This window comes from Lichenostomus cassidix, chromosome 2, assembly GCF_008360975.1.
Source record: "Lichenostomus cassidix isolate B80296 chromosome 2, HeHo_3.0, whole genome shotgun sequence".
In the NCBI taxonomy this organism is placed as follows: Eukaryota; Metazoa; Chordata; class Aves; order Passeriformes; family Meliphagidae; genus Lichenostomus; species Lichenostomus cassidix.
The window spans coordinates 19,879,257-19,904,075 of record NC_139482.1 but is presented as its reverse complement, the minus strand read 5'-3'; the positions used below and the strand labels follow the sequence as shown (position 1 = coordinate 19,904,075).

The 24,819-nt window shown below is 38.7% G+C and overlaps 1 protein-coding gene across 1 annotated transcript in view; it reads left to right on the top strand.

Annotated features, from left to right (window-relative positions):
* The first annotated feature begins 979 nt into the window (after positions 1 to 979).
* Positions 980 to 24,819, top strand: part of LOC146440916 (macrophage mannose receptor 1-like) — a 54,097-nt gene continuing 30,257 nt past the window's right edge. Inside the window, exons 1-8 of the mRNA XM_085050586.1 lie at positions 980 to 1,541; positions 5,292 to 5,693; positions 7,123 to 7,296; positions 11,121 to 11,282; positions 14,338 to 14,451; positions 16,156 to 16,302; positions 21,007 to 21,189; positions 24,334 to 24,491. Of these exons, the coding sequence (XP_084906712.1) occupies positions 1,475 to 1,541; positions 5,292 to 5,693; positions 7,123 to 7,296; positions 11,121 to 11,282; positions 14,338 to 14,451; positions 16,156 to 16,302; positions 21,007 to 21,189; positions 24,334 to 24,491 (1,407 nt within the window). The 5' untranslated portion in view covers positions 980 to 1,474. The remainder of the gene's footprint in view (positions 1,542 to 5,291; positions 5,694 to 7,122; positions 7,297 to 11,120; positions 11,283 to 14,337; positions 14,452 to 16,155; positions 16,303 to 21,006; positions 21,190 to 24,333; positions 24,492 to 24,819) is intronic.

The window sequence follows — 24,819 nt, the reverse complement described above, 5'->3', positions numbered from 1 at the left end:
TATACATGGTAGGTTTGACACTTCACAGATTCATAGAATGTTTAAGGCTGGAAAAGACCTCTAAGATTATCACGTCCAACCATTAATCCACCACTGCCAAGCCCACCAATTAATCATGTCTCTAAACACCACGTCTCCCCATTTTTAAATACTTCCAGACATGGTTATTCCACCATCTCCCTGGGCAGCCTGTTGCAGTGCTTGACCACTCTTTCAGGAAAGAAATTTTTCCTAATATCCAGCCTAAACCTCCCCTGGTGCAATTTCAGGCCATCTCCTCTTGTCCTGTCACTTGTTACCTGGGAGAAGAGACCGACCCCCACCTCATTACAACCTCCTTTCAGGGAGTTGTAGAGAGCAGTAAGCCCTGTCCCCTGAGCCTCATGTATTCCCCATCAAAATACCCAGTAAGTCCCATAGGTTACAAAAGCCTCTCTATTTAAGCAACAGTAAGACTGATGTTTTCAATCGATTTCGGGCTCTTCAGACTGTTTATCGACAGTGATCTCTAAGAAATAACATGCTGCTTTTCACAAGAAAGCACTTGGGGAAGGTCTTGTACCAGTACGGCAAGAAGCCATAGAAACCTCAAGGCAGACTGTGCTCTAAAGGCACCTTTTCAGAGAGATCATTTAATTCCAGGCAGGTGAAACCCAGCTAGCAGGCAAGATTCTGCCTCTCTGACACTGATTCACGAGCAAGATTTAAGTCCTGTTAACATCAAATAGAGCCGTCACATTCGGCAGAATAAGTAAACAAACAAATCGGCTGAAGCTCATTTATTGGAGCTCAGAAAATGCCTCGTAGGGTGTTTAAGCCCCAGGGTGCCCTCCGGCTCCTCGCTGGCATCCCCGAGCCCCGGCGCGCCCTGCTCGCCTCTGGGGGAGGAGTGCTGGGACGGGGGCGCAGCCCAGATCCGCATCCCGAAAGTAGGTCTCTGCTGCTTCTGCAGTCCTAGCTCTGGGGAGCGACCCGGTCGTTCGAGAAAGGGTTTGCTTTGAAACTTGGGTTTCTTACCCCTTATCCTTCTCCATTCCTTAGCCCAGAAGGCAAGGAGAGGGATGTCCTCCTTCCTCGGAGCGGGCTTGGCTAATTTTCTTGGACGACAAACCACTGACCCAGATGCAACACTGACAGGGTCGCAAAGGGGATAGAAGAGAAAAACAAACACCACGCACAAAGGCAAAACCAAAAAAAGCAGCCCTCCTCAGCTATCAAGGCTTTATCACCTGCACATGCTTGGAAGGAGGCTCTTTCCTCCGCTAAGGGAAAAAAATCAGCTTAGGAAAGCAAAGTTTGAACAGCGAATTCCTGTTATTTCAAAAGGCCCCATGTGACAGGATATTTCCTTATCATTTGGAGCGCAGGGTTTTCCCCCGATCCACCAGCCCTTCCCAAGCGCGGCGGAGCTGCCGGCGGGACGCGCTCTGCTCTCTGTCCTCAGCCGCGGGGCGCCCCGGGCGGAGCCGCGCCGATGGCTCCCTCCCTGCTGCCGCTGCTGCTGCTGCTCGGGCTGCTGCCGCGGGCTGCTCCGCTGCTCGGTAAGTGGAGCTGTGCGGGAACAGGCGAGCCCAAAAGCGAGGGGTCCCGGCGGGCACAGAGCCCAGCCTGACCCGGGGCTTGCGGGGCGTGGGGAAGGCGGTCGGCGCAGGTGAAGCCCGCGGGCATTTAACCCTCAGTGCGGCGGGCGGGAGGCTGAGGGAGGATGCCCCCATCGAGACCCCTTCCCCACCCGCATCCAGAGGTGCCCGGCGGGCAGAGCTGCCCGGCAGGACGGCCTTTTGGGTGCTCATGGCGCTGTGGGTGCAGAACAGGGCTGTCACCAGCTCTGCCTCAGTGTCCCCCACCGCTCTGATCAGCCCCTGATTGATTTAATGCCATCACCCAGCTGTCCCTCAGAGACCACCGCATCGCAGAGGTTTGCAGAAGTGCCTGGCACTGGGCTCTGCCTGTCCTCCAGTCCTCTTTGATGGGCTTTGCTTGTGGCAGATGGTTTTTGTGGGGCAGTGTTAAGGTAGTTGTGGTGCTGGTATGGATAGAGGTGTGAAAACAGGGGTTGCTTGGTGATCCGTGGAGTTTTTAGCCACTTGCTCTGAGATTTACCACGATGTCCAGCTCACAACTATATTTCAGTGAAAGTTTTGCACCTGCCCTTCCTGAAAACCTCTCAGCATGCACAGCTCTCTAGATTGAGATCCACTGACACAAAACTTCATAACACTGCCTTGTAACCTTTCTTGCTTTGTGTAATTAGCAGCAGTCATTTTAGGCCACCTGGTAAGCAAGAGTCTGTGTAGGGGAGACAGTCATCCTCCCTGCCTGCCACCTCCTTGCTCCCTCCTCTTTTGCTTCTGGCTTTTGGTGTGCTCTTTTGGTGCTCTCCATTAGTGTTTAACACTGTTAGCACTTCACTGGCTTCATGAGTTTCTTCTTTATTTGCACTTACATGATCTGTGGTGATTTGCAAATGATGCAGAGCGGGAAGCCAGTTTGGCTTACTGGAAACCTCTGCTGAGGAAATGACACTGTCTGGGTGAGATTCTGCAGTACTTGGCACAATTCTTAAGATACAGCTGGGGGTCAGAGATAGATAGGCAAGTAGTCACTGTGGGGTGGGTAGAGAAAAATGAAAGCCTGTGAGAAAAATTCTATTTGGATCTACTTGGGACATTTGAGAGAAAAGATGCTAGAGCTCCCTGAATGGCTGGATGTACAGTAGTAATGGTGAAGTTGTTTCCTATGCCTCACATGTTGGCATTTTAAAGAACTTCCTTCCAGGAGTAAGTTCCAAAATATGAATTACTGTTGGAAATAGGTTTAATTCAAAGTACTAACACTGTGGTACTCATGAGCACACTTAAAATGACCTTAAAGTGTTCCACCCATGGTTCATCTGTAGTGAAGAACGGCACCTGTTACAGAGCTCTATAGCAAATGTTGCCACAGAACAGTGAAACACAGCCAATGGTGAGATGTGTAATTCTGCTCAGCCCATTTTACAGACACAGCTCATCACGTTGGCAAGTGGTATCAAGTGTTTACAGAGAGGAGTTGGCAGGGCAGAGGAAGTGCTGCACAAATACCTGGCTTGTTTCTTCTAGACTACCTAATTACTCACATGGATACTGTTGTATGGGAATCCCCTTCAGTGACCAAGAAGGCAGAATAAACAGAAATAAAGCTGTAAACTGGAGCAACAGAGGACTAAGTTACAAGTCTGCTTGATGGCCATGGAATAGAGAGGATCAGCAGTGAGAGAAAGGAAATCCTGCAATTACAGCCTCAGGCACAGTTGCTCCAGCATCCTGCTACCTCTTGTTCTGCTCTCCAGTTTTGGTGTCAACTTAGTTTCAATGCCTGCTTGGCTGTGTTGGTCTTTTAGCTGCTTACATCTGTACTATCCCTGCACTGGGATTACGCAATGGAACCCTTGTATAAGCAGATGTGTTGGGTTTACACACTTGAACGCTTTGTAAAGGCACTGTCAGAACAGTAGAAGGCTAAAGTTTTGCTCCCTCTTCATCCCCACTGGCCAGACTCCTTTGTTCAACCATCTAATATTGTTTCTGAAGCCAAAACTCTTCACCCTTTCATGCTTGGATGCAGCAATCCAGGCTTTTGACTTAAGGATACTTTTTTCCTATGCACAGCGTCTTCTCTTTAACACCACAAGAACCATAAAATAAGGAATGTCATTTTAGGCCACAAATAATAGTTTCTTAACAGTTTGAAAAATCAGGTAGTGTTTTCCATGCATGTGAAATTATGTGACATCTCTTTATCCAGAAACTTTAAACATGATTTCAGGAAAAGAAGAGTTGCAAGCGCTGCATATATCAGTTTACAATAACACTGTGCTAAATGCTAGTAGAAAAGCAGAATAAAAAGAAGTTGTCACCAGCAGTGATAATTATACATTTCCTTGTATTGTCTGTGAGTAAGACAGATTGGTATAAGACAACAATTTCTGCCTCCAGTACTCATCAGTTTTACATTACTTCCTAGTGAGTTGGAAGCCAAAGGACAAGTGAAGGAAGCTGAACTATAGATGAGAAAAGTCTAGGTCAGCTCTTTCTCTGGGAGAAAGGTTATTTGTTCCCAGGTTGGTCTCCTGCAAAAAAGTATGATCATTTCTCCACTGGAGCCTCAGCAGAGAAGGAAAAATCTTCTGAGGTTAACCTGTTTTCCCCTTTAATGTTTCTCCATTAAAGAATTTGTTTAGTTTGGTAATCATACACTAAAACGAATAATGTTTTAATTAGCTTCAATCCCCAGAGTCACATAAATTAATTTTTCTCCTTCCTAGCTCATAGCCCAGTTAAAATATAGTTTTAAGACATTGTGCATCCTGTTACCTTATGCGAAAAAGCATTATTAATTTACTGTGCTAAAATATATCTCAGGTGGATCAGACAGGAGAGATTTTCAGTCTTTCAGCAAGATCAGCTTTGGAATGTTACACTCCATAGCACATCCAAGTGTAAAAGATGCTAAAAACTTTTTGAGTGGCTACAGTTTTGAAATCAACCATGAATACATGAAAATGGATGCTGTGAAGCACTGTTTACTAAGAGAGAGAAACAATGTGAGAAACTATGAAGAGCTTTGCATATTTTCATAAATCATGAAGAAGCATACCTGGTGAAGGCAAATCGCACCGCTGTTGGTATTTCATTCATAACCAAGAGGCTCAAGAGAGAAGTCACTGGTGACTGGAGTGAAAAATAAATATGCTCTACAAGTAGCTTGTGTATAAGACTTAAGAACATATCCATCCCCTCAGTTAATGCTTTAAAGATTTTAGCAGGGCTTTTGAGAACAGAGCTCCCTGCTGTGAGGAAATGGAGCCTGAAGAACTTAGTGACAGTTTTCATCTCCCCACACCTGAGAGCCAGTGCTGCTGGAGTGTTCAGTGTCAGGATTTGCTTCTACAGTGTTTGTGCTTCCTCATTTCAGTAACTCCCATGGGTGCAGCTTGGGTTAGTGCCATAAGTGTGTTTTCTCTCTTCAGTTTAACCCATAATTTAAACCTACAGGAAACACCAGACCTACACCTCTGCTGCCTTGTGCTTTTGAGTGTAGATACTTTCACTGACATGATATAGATGAAATGTCCTCACATCTGAACTAGTTGCATCATACAGCCACTTTAACAGGTGTAGTCCACACCTCCTTTTGCTGGACAGATGATGAGATTTTAACACTGAGAGGAGTGTCCAGATTGATGTTTCATTTAGATAGTAGGTAAGATTACTTCAACCCAAATGATTCTGGTGTTATTTGTCTTACAGATACCAGCATCTTCTTAATATATAATGAAGATCACAAGCGCTGTGTACTGGCTCAAAGTTCTAATTCAGTGACTACTGCTCCTTGTGTTCAAGAAAATGAGTCACAAAAATTCAGGTGGGTCTCAGATCACCAGCTTATGAGTGTAGCATTCAAATTGTGCTTGGGAGTGCCTTCGAAGAAAGACTGGGTTCCGATCACTCTGTATCCTTGTGACAAGGCTAGTGAACTTCAGCGATGGGAATGCAGAAATGAGACTCTCTTTGCAATCCAAGGGGAAGACTTGTTTTTCAACTATGGAAACAAACAGGAAAGGAATATAATGCTGTACAAGGGATCTGGTTTATGGAGTAGGTGGAAAGTCTACGGAACCACAGACGATCTGTGTTCTCGAGGCTATGAAGGTAAAGTTCTTTAAATTAATTTCTGTATTTCAAACTCATTTTTACATGCAGCTATTTTAAATATTTATATGTGTAGGAGAACTTCCTTAATCTTATAAATGATGAGTGAGTGTGACTTCAGCTGCAATCAGCAATACATGAGTGTGTGCTTTTTGTGTTTTGAGGAGTTCATTTTGGTTTTTGTCAGACTTGTCAAAGTCCTGATAGATGATTAACCATGCATGGTAGTGATTCATTTGAAGAGGATAAAAATTCTGTCATTATTAAAAACATGTTTGTAACTATTACACAACAGTTGATGATAGCTTTTACTATTTACTACATATGTCCAAAAAGATGTAAGTGTATAGTCTCTTGGTTATATTCTTTTTCCTTGGGGTGCAAATATCAAATATCTGTAAGAAATTAGCTAACTCTTGGTATCTTTAATGTAGTGCACCTAGGTGTTTGAAGGGAGTCTCAGAGCTGGTGCTAAAATGTTAGACTAAGAAACAAGCTATTTTAAATAGTTAAATTTGAAAAAGTTATGTATAATACATCTATATATACGTTCACGATAAGTATCTGGGAATAAATTTGACTTCCCATTTAGTATTCTTTGATAAACAGAAAGGGTGTCCAAGGGAGGTATGGATGCAGTTTCTGTGGTTTAGACTGTGGCTGATTACAGTACTAGTCCTTGGCCAGAAGACACAGCAGAAGAACCCTAGCAAAGCAAATTACATGAGAGAAGACAAGGGGGAGATGTAATGAGGTCCTGCTATTCCTTCCTTCTTCGTTGTCTAGCAGCTCTGTGAGAAAGGGAACCTGGCATGTCACCTCTCCAGCAGTCCTTGTCCAGTGCTGTTCCCCTCTGTGTCCTTCCATCAATGCATGTACTTTACAGGAGCACACACAGAAAGCTGCTTCAGTTACTTTGACAAGTTTAATCAAGTTAGGTTTCCGATGAAACAAAAATGATCTTTAGATGCAAATGAAAATTTTACTTGGGTATAACATATTGGAGTCACTCTGTGGTATATATCTTTCAAGTTTACGTGTACATGCTCGTCCATGTCTAAAATAATCAGCAGTTGAGTTTTATTAACAAAACACTCAACAGTTGTTTGCACTTAAAAAAGTTGCTGAACTATGTGGATTTTATGCTTTTGATTGTTATGCTTGTGAAATCTAGCATGACAATGTACTTGTCTTGGCTCGGTCATTTGCAGTCAGTTGTCTCCCTTACCAACAAAAATTTGTCTCATGAACATGGGTATCAGCTTAGACCTAGAGTAAAATGATCCATGTCCCATTTCTAGTACAGTTGAATACTAAGCTAGCAAGCTTTCCTTGCTATAATATTTTGTAATAGGATCATAAAGATGAACTCATATATATCTCATACTTATTCATGTTTATATATTTTTAAATTGTTGTGTCTCCTTAGATACCTACACAGTGAAAGGAAATGACAATGGAGCCCCTTGTGTATTTCCCTTTAAGTTTGATGGTAAATGGTATGCTGACTGCACGAATGCTGGCAGATCAGATGGCTGGTTCTGGTGTGGAACCACTTCGGACTATGATGTTGACAAGAAGTATGGATTTTGCCCAATGAAATGTAAGTTTTTGTATTCATGATTATGCTGTACTGTTATTCAGCTGCCTGAAATACATCTAAAATGTGCTTTACAGTTTGAAATTGTTCCATTTCTGTCTCTGTTTAAGCTGTTATCCTTTTAAGAACTGCCTAAATATCCAAATATAGGATCCAGCATAAAAAACATTACCCAATTATTTTTGGGTGAAAGTATGTTAACCATATGCTGGAACCTCTACATACACCATTTACTTAGTAAAGAAAGTCAATTAGATGTAAGGATGTTACCTTAGCATAAATAGTATATGCAAAAGGCCAAAAAGTAGAAATCTGTGCAGTGGAACTGGAAGCTAGAATACAGTTTACTTGAAAATAAAAATTACTTTGGAGAATGAGTTGTCTTCTAGACATGAAGGAGCTTTCATGAACTCTTTACTGCATCCTAAGGCTTCCCAAATCTGTGTATTATGTTTTAGTTCTGTCTTTTAACTCAATTAGGAGTATCCTGGTTTGAGTATACTGGGAGTTTAAAATGCACTATTATGAATATGCAGAACTTTACTTAGAAATTTTGATCTTTCTTTAAGTAAATGGGAGTGATTTATGCCTGCATGTATTTGAATTCTTTTAAATTGGAATGAATTTTCTCTGGACCTCTGTAAAATACGTACTAAACATTTTATCTACAAGCTGCTTCTTCTGTCTTGCTGAGAAGGGTAACACTTCTCCCTCCCTTCTTCTTTATTATTGTGTTTTGCTGTAAAGCTCCAGCTGACTGCAATCAGAGCTAAGGAGAAAAATATGCCTTCCCTTTGATGTGAAGAAAACTGTTTGGGTTGATCTTAACTGGTTTGATGACAAAATACTGGTGTGCTAGCCCGATTTCCATGAATGTTGCATTCAGTATTTCAGACAAATTAAAATCACACTTTTTTTTTCTCCTAAGCCAGTATAATTTCCAAGATAATAAAAAAATGTCAGGAATATCAATCCCATTAATAATGCACATGCAAAATTGACTTAAGAATACTTGCTGCCTAGTATTATTTCAGTACAAAAAATAGGAGGCATCATTAAAATTTTGTTTAATTCTTTGACATAATTCAAGGAAATCCATTCAGATTGTAGTGATTGTTTTTGGAAAAAGCTGCTTTATGCTGATTGCCTGCTTGTTTCCTTCCTGATTCTTCAGTGCTGGCTATAAAATATTCAAGTTTGGGTCATATATTTTAATGAGAGACAGGCCACAGTAGCAGAAGTTTTAGTCATCCCTACGAAAGAGGAATGAGTGAGATACAAGAGAATGATAAGTTAATAAACTCCAGCAACTCCTTTAAAATAGAATGTTTAAGTTTGTGCACGTTAAAGTTTATATACTAAGAATAAAGTGTTTGTTGTTTCTTAAACTGTCCAGGGAACCAAGGGTGCCAACATGAAAATATGTGATTCAAATTCTCACAGCTGCTCATACTGGGGCCAGGACCTTCAGTGAAATGACTGGCTGACCCAATCACTCACTTTTCATTCTCAAAACCACCTCAAATATTGTCCAAAATGAAGAGGGCATGAGACCATACTTGCAACAGTTAATATAAACCATAGTGGTGGAGAAATTTTATCAGTGGAAGTGACATAATTGTGATTATGACCCTATATTTGTTGATTTAGAAAGAGATGCTGACAGAGTAACAGTAGAAGCTGAAAACCCAAGGAAAGGAACTGAGAAGTGTTGCTACAGCAAACAATTCTTAGTAGCCTAGGAAATGCTGCTTCTTTATAGGTTACACCAGGTTTTTTTGAACTGTGTGCTGCACTTCAAAGAAGGTGTTGGGGAAGAAAACAGGTTGCACAGTGTAAGACCATCAGGAGAGGGACTCAACATGTACCTGCAGCTCTATTCCAGCAGGAAAACGTCCATTGAGGCCTCTTTCTTGACAGATGGAAGAACCATATATTTAGAGAAGGATTCAGAGAGCGTTCTAAGTGATGAATATAATTGCAGGTGACTAGGACAGAAACAAAAAGTGCAGAAAATAAATGCATGCTGAATTCACCTATGTAGGGGTAGAGTTCAGATTTTTATTAATTTTCTACTTATATACTAAGGAAAGGTGTAATTTAACATTAATTTAGCTTAGATCTTATTATTAATTTACCTAAAATATATTATTCCCGAAAAGTGATTCATCTTTTGGTTTCCCTGGGGAACTAAGCTATAAATAATAGCATATAGGTTTTCCAAAATCCTGCTCTGCAAAGGCATTTGACCTCTTAAAACTCAAATGTCTTAAAAGCAAATTTTCCAAGATTTTGAAGAGAGTTTGATTTTTATGAAAGGCTAAAATTCTACAGAAGAGCACCATATGGAAGTCAGCTATAAATTATGAGACTGGGGAACTGAGGTGGAAGTTTGGATGAATGCCTAAGACTTGTTTACCTCTTTTCTGTAATAATTGTACAAGATTTTTTAACCTCTCGCTATCAAGTCAGAGCCAATGATTTTTACTGAATTATAGATTTTACTATTTTTTCATTATTCATTTTATCCCAGGCTTGTGCTTGTGCACAGGGACTTATGGTGTTTTAGTACACAGTATAGCAAAGAAGTTTTGATTCTGATTGTTTTAAAATATTTTGGACAGAATTTGGTTTGTGGATAATAATAATAAAATTAAATTTCCCAATTTTACTGAAAAGTCATTATTACAATAGGTTATATTTGATGTTTTTTTAAATAAATATAGTTTGAAAGAAGCGCTTCATCTTATCTGTAGGTTATCAGATTTAATAGAGGAAAAAGTGGAAATGATAAGTGACCTCCTGACATTTAACATGTATCATGCTTTGTCTTGAGTTTTGTTTATTTTACTGTTTCCCTCTATTTGCATACTGAAGTTTTCTGAGCACTCTGAATTCAAAGACCTCTTTCTCTCAATTTTTTTCAGATTGCAACTTGAGAAGCTGATAAAGGCTTCAGGATTTTTAGTTGTTTTCTCACTGTTGGCAGACATGCAGTGATTTCTGCTGTGTTCTGCTTTTGTCATGCAACTTTATTCCCTTTATGTGATGTTTAGCTCAATGTTGGGACCTCATGCAGGTTCCATTTTTGGCAGATCAAGATCACACTGTTTTCTGTTGCTTGTTTGTGGAGATACAACTGAGATGAGCCAGGAGAGCAGCAGCGTAAAAAATGTGGTACATTCTGGGGCAGCTTCTCGTGTTGGGTCCTTTTGGATGATGCTTTCATTGGCATTGCCTAAAAGAGCCAGGTTCAGGTATTTAAGGAGTTCAGTCAGGCTATGTGGCAGAGGAGAAAGTCATGGTGTGTCAGAGATGCTTAGGAAATCAGGAATTGCAGGGAAATGTGAGATAAATGCTGGCGATGTCAGCTTTGAATTCAGTCGCTGGGTCTGATTACCACCATCACAGTAAGAAAATGCATAGCCACTTCACATAGTAACCCAAATCAGTAAAAAAATTTGGAGTTTCTTATCTCAGAAAAAAGGTCAGCTTGATATACACCTTTGCTAGAATCAGCCTGGAAATTCTTAGAAGTTTTTAGTCTTTTACTCCACATTGACAAATCAACTATTTTGGCATGTTTTTAGCCACTCATCATTTACCTTAAACAGCAGCTTTGATGTACCAGAGAAAATGGTGACCTTCTTTCATTCTCTGTCTACTCCCCTGGATCTACTAACACATTAGAGAGCCTCAGGATTCCTTTCAAACCAGTTATGTATAGCAGTGTTTAGGTTTTGTGTCTTTTGCTGTGCATTTTTTTCCTGTGTTTTATCTGGCTCCATCTTCATGATGAGTTACAGCATTTGTTTTTCTCCCTACAGTAACTACTAATGATCTGTGGAACACAGATCCTCTAACAAATGTCCAGTACCAGATAAACTCTGAGGCAGCTCTGAAATGGCACCAGGCAAGAAAAAGCTGTCAACAGCAGAAGGCAGAGTTATTAAGCGTCACGGAGTTACATGAACAAACATACCTTACTGGTAGGTTAATATTATCCATCAGTTTTTTTTTTTTTTATTGTATTATTGCAACAGTGATGCTAATATAGCATGTTCCATCTTTAAGATTGATAATTGTTCAGTTCTGGTAATTAGTAATTTGAAATTGTTCTACTGAATGATTCAGCTGGGAGTTTAAGACAGATAATATTTGGTTTATCATGATTAAATATTGCCATAAAGTAACATTAACATAAAAATTACAACAATTAAGTAATGCAGGCGATAAAGAATGAATGTTGGAAAGCAGAAAAATGCAAAGTAGTTTGTAAACTGAGGATACAGATAACAAGATTGCATCATTTTTGCATCCTTTTAGTCAGCAGTTTTGATGTATCTCACCAAAGCCATTGAATCTTCAGTTTATATTAAAATATTAAAAGAAAAAAGAACTAATGAACAAAAGCACTCATGAATAATCTCTTTTAGTTTCAATCTCCTTCAGTGTTTTTGGAAGGAGTTTCCATACTTCTCCTATGAGAAAATTCTTAAATTCATTCTCAAATATATTTACATTCTACATTGAGAAAGTTCTCTTTATTATCTTCTCAGCCTGTCTACACACATAAAATAGTCCACTAATTCCTTATTAAATAGATTAGAAAATATTTTTAGTATGTTGCATCAGCTGAAAGATAAAATATTCTATACCATCAGCTATATGTACTCTTTAAATTCGTAAAATCAGAGGATTAGACAATAGTTTGGGTGGAAGGAACATTTAAAGATTAACTAGACCAACCTCTCTGCCATGGTATGGGACATCATGGATTAGACTATGTTGCTCAAAGCCTAATCTAACCTGACCTTGAACACCTCCAACAATTGGGGTCAAAATTTCACTGGGCAAACTCTTCCAGGGCACCACCATTCTAATTGTAAAAAATGTCTTCATTATGCCCAATCTAAATCTGCCCTCTTCCATTTTTAAACTATTGCCCCTTGTCCTGTCACTACAAGCCCTGGTAAACAGTCTTTCTCCAAATTTCTTATAAGCCCCTTTTATTCATTGAAAGGCCATGATAAGGTCTCCCCAGAACCTTTTCCTCTCCAGGCTGAACAACCATTAACTATCTCAGCCACTCTTCACAGGAGGGATATTCCAGCACTTGGATGAAATTTCTTGCCTCTGGACTTGCTCCATGGCTTTCTAGTACTGGGGACCCCAGAGCTGGATGCCTCACTCCAAGTGGGTCTCACCAGAGCAGGGTTGAGGGGCAGAATCCCCTCCCTGGCCCTGCTGCCCACAGTGCTCTGGATGCAGCCCAGGACATGTTGTGTGAGTCACATGGCTGGGTCATGTCCAGCCTCTCACCCACCAGCACCCCAAAGTCCTCCTCAGCAGTGCTGCTCTCAATCTGCTCATCCCCTAGTCCATCTTGATAGTATGAATTTCCATGACCCAGGGAGAGGGCCTGGTGCTCGGCCTTGTTGAACTCCATGAGGCTGACATGGGCCCTCTCCTCATGCCTGTCAGGGACCCTCTGGTTGCCATCCCTTCCCTCAAGTGAGTCAAAAGCACTACTCAGCTGGGTGTCACCTGCAAACTTCCATCTGCACCCAATCCCACTGCCTGTGTGATTGATGTAGGTATTAATAATATCAGTCCCAATACAGACCCTAGAGGGACAGCACCTTTCACTGGTTTCCATTTGGATTCTAAGCCACTGACTGTAGCTCTTTGGACGCAGACATCCAGCCAGTTCCTTATCCATCTAATAGCCTATCAATCAAATCCATAATTCTCCACTTTAGAGGAATGAGAAATGTATTTTTAATGCTATAAACAATTTGTTCTGTCTAAACTTCTGATTTCAATTTGGGGATTTAGTAAAAACATGTGTTGTTTTTAAAATTACTGTGAGGAAATTATTGTTGAAATCTGTGCTCAAGGGAGAAAACCAGTGCTTACACAGAAGTTAGTTATTAGTTGATGTGTTTTAATTGCAGACTAATAGATATGGCTGCTATATGTATGTGAAGGTCACTTTTTTCATTGTACAACTACCCTGGCAATACCAGGATTTCCTGTCATCCTTAGTTCTCAATTCTCTTAACCACAACTTGCTTGTCCAGAAGAAGTAATAGAACATGTTAATGTGTTGGTGCCAAACCAGGTATGAGATTCCAGTCCTTTCTAGTAGTTAAAATGTATACCTCTCATTTTAACTTTGCTATGCTTCAAGTGCTGCCCTTAATTATGGTGTCAAAGACAGCTACAAATTGCAGTATCCTGGTATGATGCCATCAGTAGAAGCAGAAACATATTATACATATTGCACAATGATTTTCTGTGAACTACGCAGAAACACATTTAATTAAAAGAATCAACAGTCATCCAGCTGGGCTTCCAAGTCTTATTCTAAGGGCAGAGACAGACAATTGATTAATAATGACCATGAATAATGTAGAGAATTCAGCAGGGCCATACATAGGCATGATATGTCTAAGTGCTTTTCAGAGCTGGAGGAATAAATTTTTAGTGGTTTTTTGAAGCCTGACATATCATTGAATAAAGACGTGAAATCAGATCAGTCTGAAAAATGCACAAGATATGCTGTTAAAAAGATGATTGCAATAATTGCATCTTAATGTATTTTGAGAAATGAGAGCAGGTTTTTTGCACTGTGAAATTCACACCTGTTAATTTTATGGAAGAGATAATACACACTGGGAAACAGTATCTTTCGTTTTAGAAAACTGATTTTTGGTTTTGTGACCTTTTCAGCAACTTTATCCATTTAATATTTTATAGTTCTGAAAAAAAAGTTTCATGTTTGTGATCAGTGGTAGCAGAGTAATTTTGTTTTCTGTTGTAATAAAATTCTCCAGACCTAAAATTTTCAAAATTCGTATAAAAACTTACCTGTTTTGCAGGTTTAGCATAGCCACCTCAACTAGAATGTTAAAAATTGTCAAAACTTGTCCTGGGAAAAAGGGGAACGAGATGTCTTGATTCGAATTCATCTCTTGAGTTTTGAGGAGGTGTTTGCTCTTGCTGTGGACTTCCAAGATCTCTCTTTGTCTCTCTTACTAGGTCTGACTCGCACACTGACTTCAGCTCTCTGGCTTGGTCTTAATAGCTTGAATTTCAAGAGTGGATGGCAATGGGTTGGTGGTGCCCCTTTTCGGTATTTAAATTGGGTTCCAGGTAAGGTTAAATACATTGGTACTCAGTTCAAAAGGCAAATATTTGGTCCTTGTGTAACAAATATATTTTCTAGCACTCTATTCTCCTGCAATTATTGAGCTGGTTTTGATGTTGAAAGATTCTGATTATGATTATAAACACTGTGAGTAATGGTCCTTAAGGACCATTTAGGGATGTGCACCAGGCTTAATTTATTACTCATAATGGAATTTGTAACCTCAAAATCCACAAGAAAGTTTCAAGTCATCTATTGACACTTCAATTGCATATTTTCTTAATTTATTTTCTTTCTGAATACAGAAGAAATCAAGTGCTGTAGATGTCTTCATTTGTGAGATTAGACTGATCAGTGGTGTATTTATTTTTTTTTAAATTTTATTTTATTTTTCTTTTTTATTTTTTAAAATTCCTTCCCAATTTCTTTTTGTTAATTTTTTTATTTGCCTAAAGAGTAGATTTTCATTTTCGTTTGGGATTAACCTACCCACAACAGTAACGCATATCAAACTGAACATTGTCGGCTAGTCTACTGTGAAGACCAGTTACTTCACTGCTGTAGCTGCAGTGCTGAACTCTGGTGCCATCAATAAAAATCCTGTTTCTATGCCATCTGTGCACATGGTGAAGGGCTGCACGTCTGGCTGACTATTCAGAGTGCCCATGTGAGGTGTCATTTTGCAGGACCCTTGCCTTGTTCCTTTGCACTGGCTATTCAGGAAGCTTTTGGAGATTAATTTAAAGCAGATGTCTGAAGTTCTGCAGCATGAATAGTCTTTATCTTCACTGAGCATTTCACATGTATTTAATCATCAGTAACTATAAGTGCATGATCCAGTGTATCACCCAGGGCCTTCCTTGTGTAGATGAGACCAAAAGGATGTGTTAAGTGGACAAACTCCTTGAGTAGGTATAAGCTTTGAAGAGTGAATTGAGTTACTTCACAAATAGCTTTCCAATGGAGTGAGGACACAGGCAAACAGAGGAGCTGCAAGTTGCAGTGAAGGTAGTTATAGGTCTGTCATCCGAGTGTGTTAGTGAGAATCTGCATGCAGGGAGGAGTGGGGGAAACACAGTTGTGAGGGGGAGCCAAAGCAGCAAGAGGAGCTGTTCAAGGCTGTTAAAACTGCAGACAGCTCTCAGTTGTACTGCAAAGAATTAGATGGGTTTTGATGTGACAAAAATGGGCTCTGCTTATCTTTAACTCATTATGCTCTTTAATTTCATTCAAAGATAATACTCTACTCTAATGTCCATATAATCTATTCCATGTTTGTGTTGTGTCTTTCATGACTTTACATTGATTAGCCCTCTTCTGTCTCATCCACATTACACTGGATGTTCAAGACTGTCCTCTGGAGCCTAGACATTCTCCATTTAGAAAAGGAAAAAAATCCCAAAGAAAGTAAACACATGCACTGTAATACCTTCCTCCAAGACTGTGAACATGTAAAGAGGTTGTTAAATTATGAATTTGCAACTTGTGGCTGCTGTGGAAAATTAACTCTTAAGGGGATGAACTTCACCCTTCAGTCTAAAGGACTGTAGAGAACCACAGCTGTCTATGTGTTAATGCATTTTATGGTTGAAGCATGGACCAGAAGAGAATGAGAGGGCTCAGAGGGTAACCATGTAGTGTTTATATGCTGTTGTTATTGTTGTTGAGATTTGTGATGGTGTTCGGTTTGTTTTTTTTTTTTTTTTAAGGCCATCCATCTCCAGAACCTGGAAAAATTTGTGGTGCATTAAATCCTGGCAAAGGTGCTAAGTGGGAGAACTGGGAATGTAATAAGAAACTTGGCTATATTTGTAAACGAGGAAATGCTACTTTAGAATCTTTCATTATTCCTACAGGTAGGTTTGGTAATAAACCCTCAGCAAATTCTTAATGAGCAGTGTTTTTTGTCTGAAATTGGAATAGGTATTATTGCATGTGGTAAAACCAAGCAAAGGACTCTCTAGACTGTGGTTGGACTAAGATTCCCTCTATAAGTGAACAGTGTGTAATTCCTTTTCACTCTGGTTTCCCTGTTTCCTGTGTAACAATCTTTCTTCAGTAGTCTTGAGTTCTAAATTGCAAAATTGTGGAGTTCTCTTTTCCAAAACCAAGCAGAACCGTCAGGTTCAGATTATAAAATAAGAAAAAATGAATTTAATGTTATTCAAAGTGATGTGATTGTCATAAGCCCTATGTACACAATGAAACTAATCCACTTCTTCCTGTAATTTTTATTACATGTGACTCAGTGCAAGTCAGTAGTGGACTAGAGGAATTTTTAAAAATTCTTTTGAATTAGATATTTTTAATATATCCACATATCTTATAAATATAGAAATATTTATATGTAAATACTTATTTGGATACATATAGAAGCATATAAAATTCTTTATGAAATTATTTATATTATATATGTACGGACACTTTTTCTGAAAGAAATGTGATTCTGGCATTTGCCTAATGTACATAAGACAGACAGAACAGGGATAAAATTTATCTAGACCTGTTTCCTTGTTATCTCTCTGTGTACTATAAATACATTTTAACTTATTCCTTTGTTTCATCACTCCTTCTTTCTGTTCTTTTCAAGTACCTTTCTTTTTCCAGGACATACATGTATCTCTTAAATCCACTGATATTATTGTATATAGGTTTTAAAAGCAGAAGGCTAAACTACTACTAGATTTCCAGATAATTTATTAATATACATCACTATTTGCAAAACAGATGTTTTGGAAAATCAGTGTTTGATATTTTGCTTAAAAATCAGTTGGTGTTTTTAAAATTTTTTTTCTGCTTTTGCCAATGTAGAATTAGTCCATTCAAAAACACTTAGGACAGAGAATTCTGCCTCATTGCTAAGACAAAAAACCACGAGAGTGGGCTAGGGTCTCGTTAATTAAATATTGAAATACATATCAATTCATTAAATTAATACTTCAGTAATGAAATCAAACTTATTCATTGCCTTAGCTGAGAAAGACTTCAATGTATGTTTAGATTATTTCTTAATTTAAGATGTAAATTTTTTTTTAGTATTTGTGTACAGGTGATACCCAAAAAAGTTTCGTTTTTGCAGGTTGTTTTAGGTTGTTCAATTGGCTACTGCTCAGCTCTTCAGGTTTCATGCATCAGTTCTGAAACACTAATGCTTATAAATATACTATCCAATACTATACAATTTAATACTGAAATACTAATGCTTTTAAATATACTATCCAATACTATACAATTTAATACTGCTATATTATTTAGATTTAAATTCAGGCTTTTTCAGGGTGTGTGTGTCTAATGATCATGACTTTCTTTTGCATTAAGCTTTTGTTCCTCCCCCCACCTCCATCCTCCAGTTTACCAGTAATTTGAAGGAAGAGACGGAAGTTTTCAATCAAACAGAAAATGCTGAGCAAACACTGTGACAGATAAACCAGAGATTGGCAGTGGCTCACTTCATAAAGTATTTTCCAAAATGTCCCATGGGGGGAAGTCATGAAAGGAGTAAGCGTGGGATCATGCAAGGTGTTAAGTGCCCTCAGCTTCTAGAGGTGTAAAGGAAAACTCACGGTATATTATGTTTTCCTGAGCAGGGCTCCTGAGTGAAGAAATAAATTGACTGCAAATTCATACATGCATTTAGTTGTTCACCTGACATTAAAGACAGAGACAAGCCTTTGAAATTTTGACTCAAGAATAATTGTGTCTAAAAGAGCAGTATGAGGGACAGAGGATCATTTTACAACAGAATGTAATCATGCTTGTTTTCAAAACAAAGTTGGAAAAAATCTTAGCAGAATTTTTGCTTTCATTACAGATGGATTTTCACAAAGCAAACAGCTGCAGCATAGTTTTGGGATTTTGTTTTTTGTTTCTTGTAGCAAAATATTTTTCCAGCAGGGGGCCACATCATTTTATACATCAAAGTGATGAAAATCTTAGGCTACAGAGCATTTGTTCTGTAACGCAGCAAAGTAGATCAATAGAAACATATTAATTTCTACTGCAAAACGTTGAAAGGAAAGGCTGTCTATCTACCTCTACCAAGTGACTGCCAACATAGATTTCATCCCAAGCCAACAAAGTATTGTGATCTTAAAGTACTGTTTCCAAATGTTTCCTTACATTCTCAATTAGAGGAAATAAATTCTCTTACTGTTATTGCTGGGTGCTGTGTATCTCTCTTTTATCAGACCATCCCCCCACAGAGGATGGGTCTAAGAGAGAAATTTGAATGTCTGAATCATAAGACAAACTTGAGCAAGTACTTTCAGTCTGTTAGGCACCCAAGCCAATCACAGTGAGATTTTCAGACTTCAGAAAGTTAAGCTTGTAAGAAAGTCAGTTTTATGAGAGTATTTTCTCTCTATTTGAGGCATAACCATTCTGTGGTTACAGACCTATAAATTCATCAGCTTGGCACTTGGGATAATCTGTTTTACACTTTAATGTGATTTCATATTTTACCTTTTATTTGTGCTAATTTGGATTGCTTCTTTTGCTTAAGTGAAATTATGTCCTGGGAGTAGTACTTGTTTCCATTAGTCCTGAAATTGTACTAATGATGAAAAAGTAAATCGTATGGCTTTGAGTTGTCTAGTATTGTCTTTAAAAGTAGAATGGGGAAGCACACAATTAATTTTTGCTGAGTAGTTGAAATGAAGAACTGAAGAGTTTCTTGTACTAAGAAATCCCCAGCGATGTAGTTGGATAAGACTTACACCAAAGATACAAGACCATCAACTGCTTTTTTTTTTGTTTTGGGGCCTGCAACAAGTTCCTTTGTGTTAATGGGTCTACAAGCAAAGTTTTCTTGCCTTGTCTTAGCTGCTTTGGTGCTTAGTGAGAAATATTCTTGCAGTCTCCGTAGGCTTGAAAAAGGGATGCTGACAGACTCGCTGAGGCATAAATACCTTTGTGATTCTCTCTGTGGCCATGTCTGAACTGCTGATTTCTGTTCTAGTCAGTGTTTGTAGTTTGCAGAAGGGTGTGCTGAGTGTTCTCTGATTCATGGCACAGCACTGTAACATGCATATGACTAACTTCTACAACAGCATTTGTCACCTCTGTGCGCTCTTCTTTCTCCCAACATCACCACATACATTCAGTCTGTTTTCCTGGGGTTTCACCATTCACTATTTCTGTTCTTCCTCTCCTGTGGCAGAGTTGAGAGGTCTCTGACCAAGCACTGAGCTCCTTGTCCTGGGGACAAGAAGTTTGATTTCACTTGAACTTTGTGAGAAAATGCTAGCATTTTTTAGAGGCAGGTCTGAAACAGCAGGTACTGTTTATAGTACAAATCTGTGTTGTGACACTGTGCATCTATCGATCATCAGTATATTCCAGTTGAAACAAAATTATGTGCCTGAAACATGGGCCTGACTGGTCATGAGTTTGGATGCCTTTTTAAATATTCCTACAGAATATACCCCACTGTTAAACAAGCACATTTCTTCTCCTTCTGACACACTCAAGTTTTTTGGCAGCAGAATTTCTGAAAACCTGCTGTCCTTGTTCTACTCTATATATTGGTGTTGGCTAAACCCATCTGCTGATTATAAATAAGGAGCTGCAAGAATCATTGTTTGTTTCTACAACAGTGATATTCTGTTCATTATATGTTTGGGTAGCACTCCTCTCAAGGCTGAATTGTTTGCTGAACAGCAATGTGTTTGTTGGCAATACTCTGGTGCTCTTCTACTGAACTTCTAAGAGCAGGTTTAAGCATAAATCATTTACTTTGACAGTATAATTTCATCAATTAAGCCTCTGAAAAGGATTCCTAGAAGCAGTAGTCTTATCTGGGTTCTCTTGCGGTTATGTATAATCAGTTATTTCTTTCCCTAGCCTAGCAGATTGGGCTAATCCATGAAGTGTGGCTAGCACAGGTCTTTCCCGTGAGAACACCCCTCTGTGTTTTATAAACAAAGATAAAGTTTGGATGTTTTTAAACAGTGTCTTGAGATTTGGACAGTTCAGGCCTGGCCAATCAGGCCTAGGGGGAGGTTTCTGGCTGACCAATCTGGGCGACCTCTGAAAAGTCTATATATATTGAAATCAAAATAATAAATTTCTTCTTTCTTGTCACACTGAGAACTCGGGTCTTTTTCTCTGCTAGCGGCTCAACAGCGACAATGAAGTACCTAAGTTTTGGGGGAAAACAATTACTGTCATAAATATATATTGTAAAGTCAGGTTCTTAACAAATAGAATGGGGTTAAAGAGGTGTAAACATGAGTGTAGAAAAATTATAAACCACCACTCTGCAGATCTCACATTTTAGTATGCATATATGCATGCATATGAAAGTCAAAACTGTGTTTTAATTGTCTTTTCACAAGTTGCAAGCACTTGTTTGCAGCTGTAGTGTTCTTTAAAAACAATGTGGAAGTTTCAGCTGTCAATTATTCATGCAAATTATTATCCCTGTACACATTTTTCACCTCTGCTGTTCTTCATTAAAATAATATATGATTAATTTTTTTGTTAAATATTTTCTGATTTGATGTTTAGTCTTTTCTTAAGAACAGAATTGTGAAAATCTTCATGGAAATTTTTCTTTTCAGAGACTAATACACCTGTTAGGTGTCCTGATCAGTGGGTGTCATATGCTGGTCACTGTTACATAATTCATAGGGAGCCCAAAATATGGAAAGATGCCTTAACATCTTGCAGGAAAGAGGATGGAGATCTGGCAAGCATCCATAATGTTGAAGAATACAGCTTTGTTATTTCTCAACTTGGGTACCGTGAGTATTTTTTCAAAATAACATACATATATATTCTAAATAATAAAGTATTTTTAATATATCTTACCTGTAAATAAAATTAGGAGACTGTTTAAAAAAAAATTCTGATCACAGGGTGCAGAAGGAGTTAAATTTTAAATTTAAAAAATCGGAGGGAAAAACCCCACAGAATAGGAGCACAAAACCCAAACAGACTTTACTGCCACAAAAAAGCTGTGGTCAATGATGCAAATTGCATTATCTCCCAAATCCTATTTTTTAGGGTCTGCTGCCTCCTTTTATATAGGTTAAAACAATGTTCAACTTTTTCATAAGATAAAAGGATTTTTTCCTACTGATCTGGAAAAATAAATGTGGGGAAGCATTGTCTGCTGGTCAAAGACAGTTTGGGAAGATCTGTGTCCTATTACCAGCACTGCCATGTCCTTACCTTCCAAGTCATGGTGCTTGTGTTTCTTCTGAAAAGGAATCTATCTGTCCCAGCTCATGGATTCAGACATGCCCCATATCAAATACAGTACTTATGTGCTTGGCTTCTGAGCACATTTAAGGTGTTACACGGCAACTTAGTCTACAGATGCAAGATGTGTTCACCAGGAACACGCAGCCATGCTGACCCTGAGGCCATTTGATGGGAGAAGCATGTATGTATACCCAAGTATGCTTCTTTTCAGTGACTGATCCTATGTGTGCTCTTAGTGCCAGGTAAAGGCTAGTTAGTTTATCCTTCACTGAGAGTGCAGTCATGTGCTGTGAGCTGCAGCATCACAGCAGTCTTGGAAATCATAAAACAGCTGATATGCTTTACTTTTGTATCCTAGCCATCTCCATGGAAACTTGTGCTTCTCTCCACATTCCTGAAAGAGTGACTTGTTCTTTCATAAATAAAAAAATGAAAGAAATGAAACTTTTTCGAAAGATATTCTTGGAAAAGGCAGGACCCCTTGATGAGAATTAGGACATTTGACAGAAGTTAGGTTTGAAAGGAAACTGTATTTTCACCTTACATCTGGGAAGTAGGTTATTTCATAGTTTAATACCTCCTCCAAAGACCTCTCCTGAACTGACTGACTGCACTCTTTTTGTAAAAGTGAGTGTTTGTGAAAGGCAAATAGTCCTGAAGGAAACCGGGCTTCTCATAAATGGCACACTAGCTGCAACAGACTATTTTGAAAGGATTCTTTTCAGAGAAGTAAAATTGGAACAATTAAAGAAGCCTTTTACGACAGTTTATGACTGTATCAGATTGCCCTTTTTCAGCAATGAGATGAGAACACCATGTATTGCAGTGCCTAGAAAATCTTGTCTGCATCAGAACTCTACTGTACAGAAAGGACAAAGGTCTATCTTTGTGCCAAACAATTCACAGTCCCATGATAAAACAAAGGAAGAAGGGGGACGATGAGATGAATATTGTCATGGTAGCTGAGCTTTTGTTGGCATCACCCACAAAGGAGAACTTTAGAGAGGAACATGAAGAATAAAGAAGTGCATTCTGGATGTTTACACGGAAGTCCAGCATGTGATATGGCACAGTGTGGCCCAGTGCATGACTGAGAATGGGAAGCAGCTTTACAAATTGCTGGAAAAAAACCCTCTTGGTATTTAGTCATCCAGCTGTGGAGATGGTGGCAAAAAAGCAGCAGCACTTCTAGTGAGGAAAAAATGTTATGTAGGAAGAGACTCCATAGATTTGCATGGCTTATTTAGATGACTTTGGTGTAGTTATTTTGTTAAAGAATGTTGTTTATTGTTTGTATTACCATGGTGTGAGTCCATGTAGGAGCTCTGGCCATGGGTAGTGTGCTGATGTGCTAAGTGCTCAATAAACACAGACAGATTTTAAGAGGCATTTCTGTTGCTAGGGACAGCAGAAACAGAAAAGAAACAGTTCCAGTTCTATTTAGAGACCTGCTCCTGTACCTGATGACTTTTTCTGTGGGCTCACAAAAAATGGTATTTTTAAATTCCATAAGTGATTTCACTGTCAGGTTGACTGTGATCAGTCTGGATAGACTGTGTTAGACGAAGACTTATGCAAGAGTGCAAGAACTTTGATAACAGACTGAACAGGAAAAGACCTCTGAGTTTGATGAGTAGAAATAAAAGGTCAAAGCGAAGGAAAGAACTGTTTAAAACTGGTCTTCTTGTTCACAAAAATGGTAATAATTCTAGCAACCAAATAGTTTATCCTTTGCTTGGAAAGACAGCTATGCAAGGAAATGACTGGGTGTGCAGTTGGTCAGTGTGAGTCATAGTGCTGAGGACAAAAGGAAGTACCTGCTCCCTATAGCACATGCTGGATAACAGACTGGAAATAAATAATGAAATGATATTTTAAAAAATGCTGATTGCACTGAACAAAGTCAAAATATCAGTTCTAGAGAGGAATACCGTTTGATGATGATGGAATTCAGACTGATTATAAATGCCCACAATATTAATCCTCCTTATTCAAATAGTTTATTCAGAACACAACTAGATGTGAACATTATAGTAGCAGTATGTTAGAGTGGAGGAATTTAAACACATGCAAATAAACCTTTCAAACAGATAGTGTGAAGTAAATTTCCTCGATCAGTCCTTCAGTGTCCTTTCATCCAAAAGCCTTCAGTTAACTCCTTTAACTGTAAAGTGAAAAAAATCCAACAACCATGTGAATTTCATTTTACTCTCAAATCAAATAAATTATAGGAACACACTACTGGGAAAACTTGCAAGTACTCTCGTTGTCAGCTCTAAAAGACATCACTGTGTGTCTGAGCATTAGAAAATAGGACACTTCTTCATTCTACTAAAAGGAGGGGGAAAAGGGGAGGTAATATTTTATTTAGGTGTTTATTCGTATCTTGTTTCAGGTGTTTTGAGCTGGAAAAGAAGATGAACCTAATTGTGTTGCAATATAATTCAACTAAGGGAATATGTTTGTTGTTTTATATGAAGTTAAACATCCTTATTGTATTACCACTTTAGGTGGCTTTCCTGATGACTGGAGTGGGTATATGAGGGTCAGTCTGACCTCTATAAAATTGAGACCCTTAATTTTCTGTGACTGCATTTTAAACTTCCTGAGAATAATTTTTTCCTGTTCAACAAAGACAAAAATTCATATTCTATAGAAGAATTGTTAATTGTCTATTTTAGAGCCAACTGATGAGCTGTGGATTGGGTTGAATGACCTCAAGGTTCAGATGTATTTTGAATGGAGCGATGGGACACCTGTCACCTACACCAAGTGGCTTCGTGGGGAACCCACTCATGCAAACAACAGGCAAGAGGACTGTGTTATTATGAAGGGAAAGGTAAAGTCACATAGCTATTGACTAAATTGTCTTATAATTTCATTTAGCATTTGGGCTTTTTCCTATGCAGGAGCAAATAATAAAAAAAATAATTTAAAAAATGGGGATATTACTGCTTAAAGCAGCCTATTTTAGAGTCAGGAATTAATTTTTTGAGGAAGGAACTCTGAGGTTGCCAGAAAATTTCACTGTCTTCCCTAAGAAGCAGAAAAGTGATGGCAACTGCCCCCCAAGATCTATATTTCTGGATTTTAGTTTGTGCACATGGACTTTTAAAACAATCTTACAATTACACCGGGAAGCATGTGAACATGTAGATGTTTTTCAT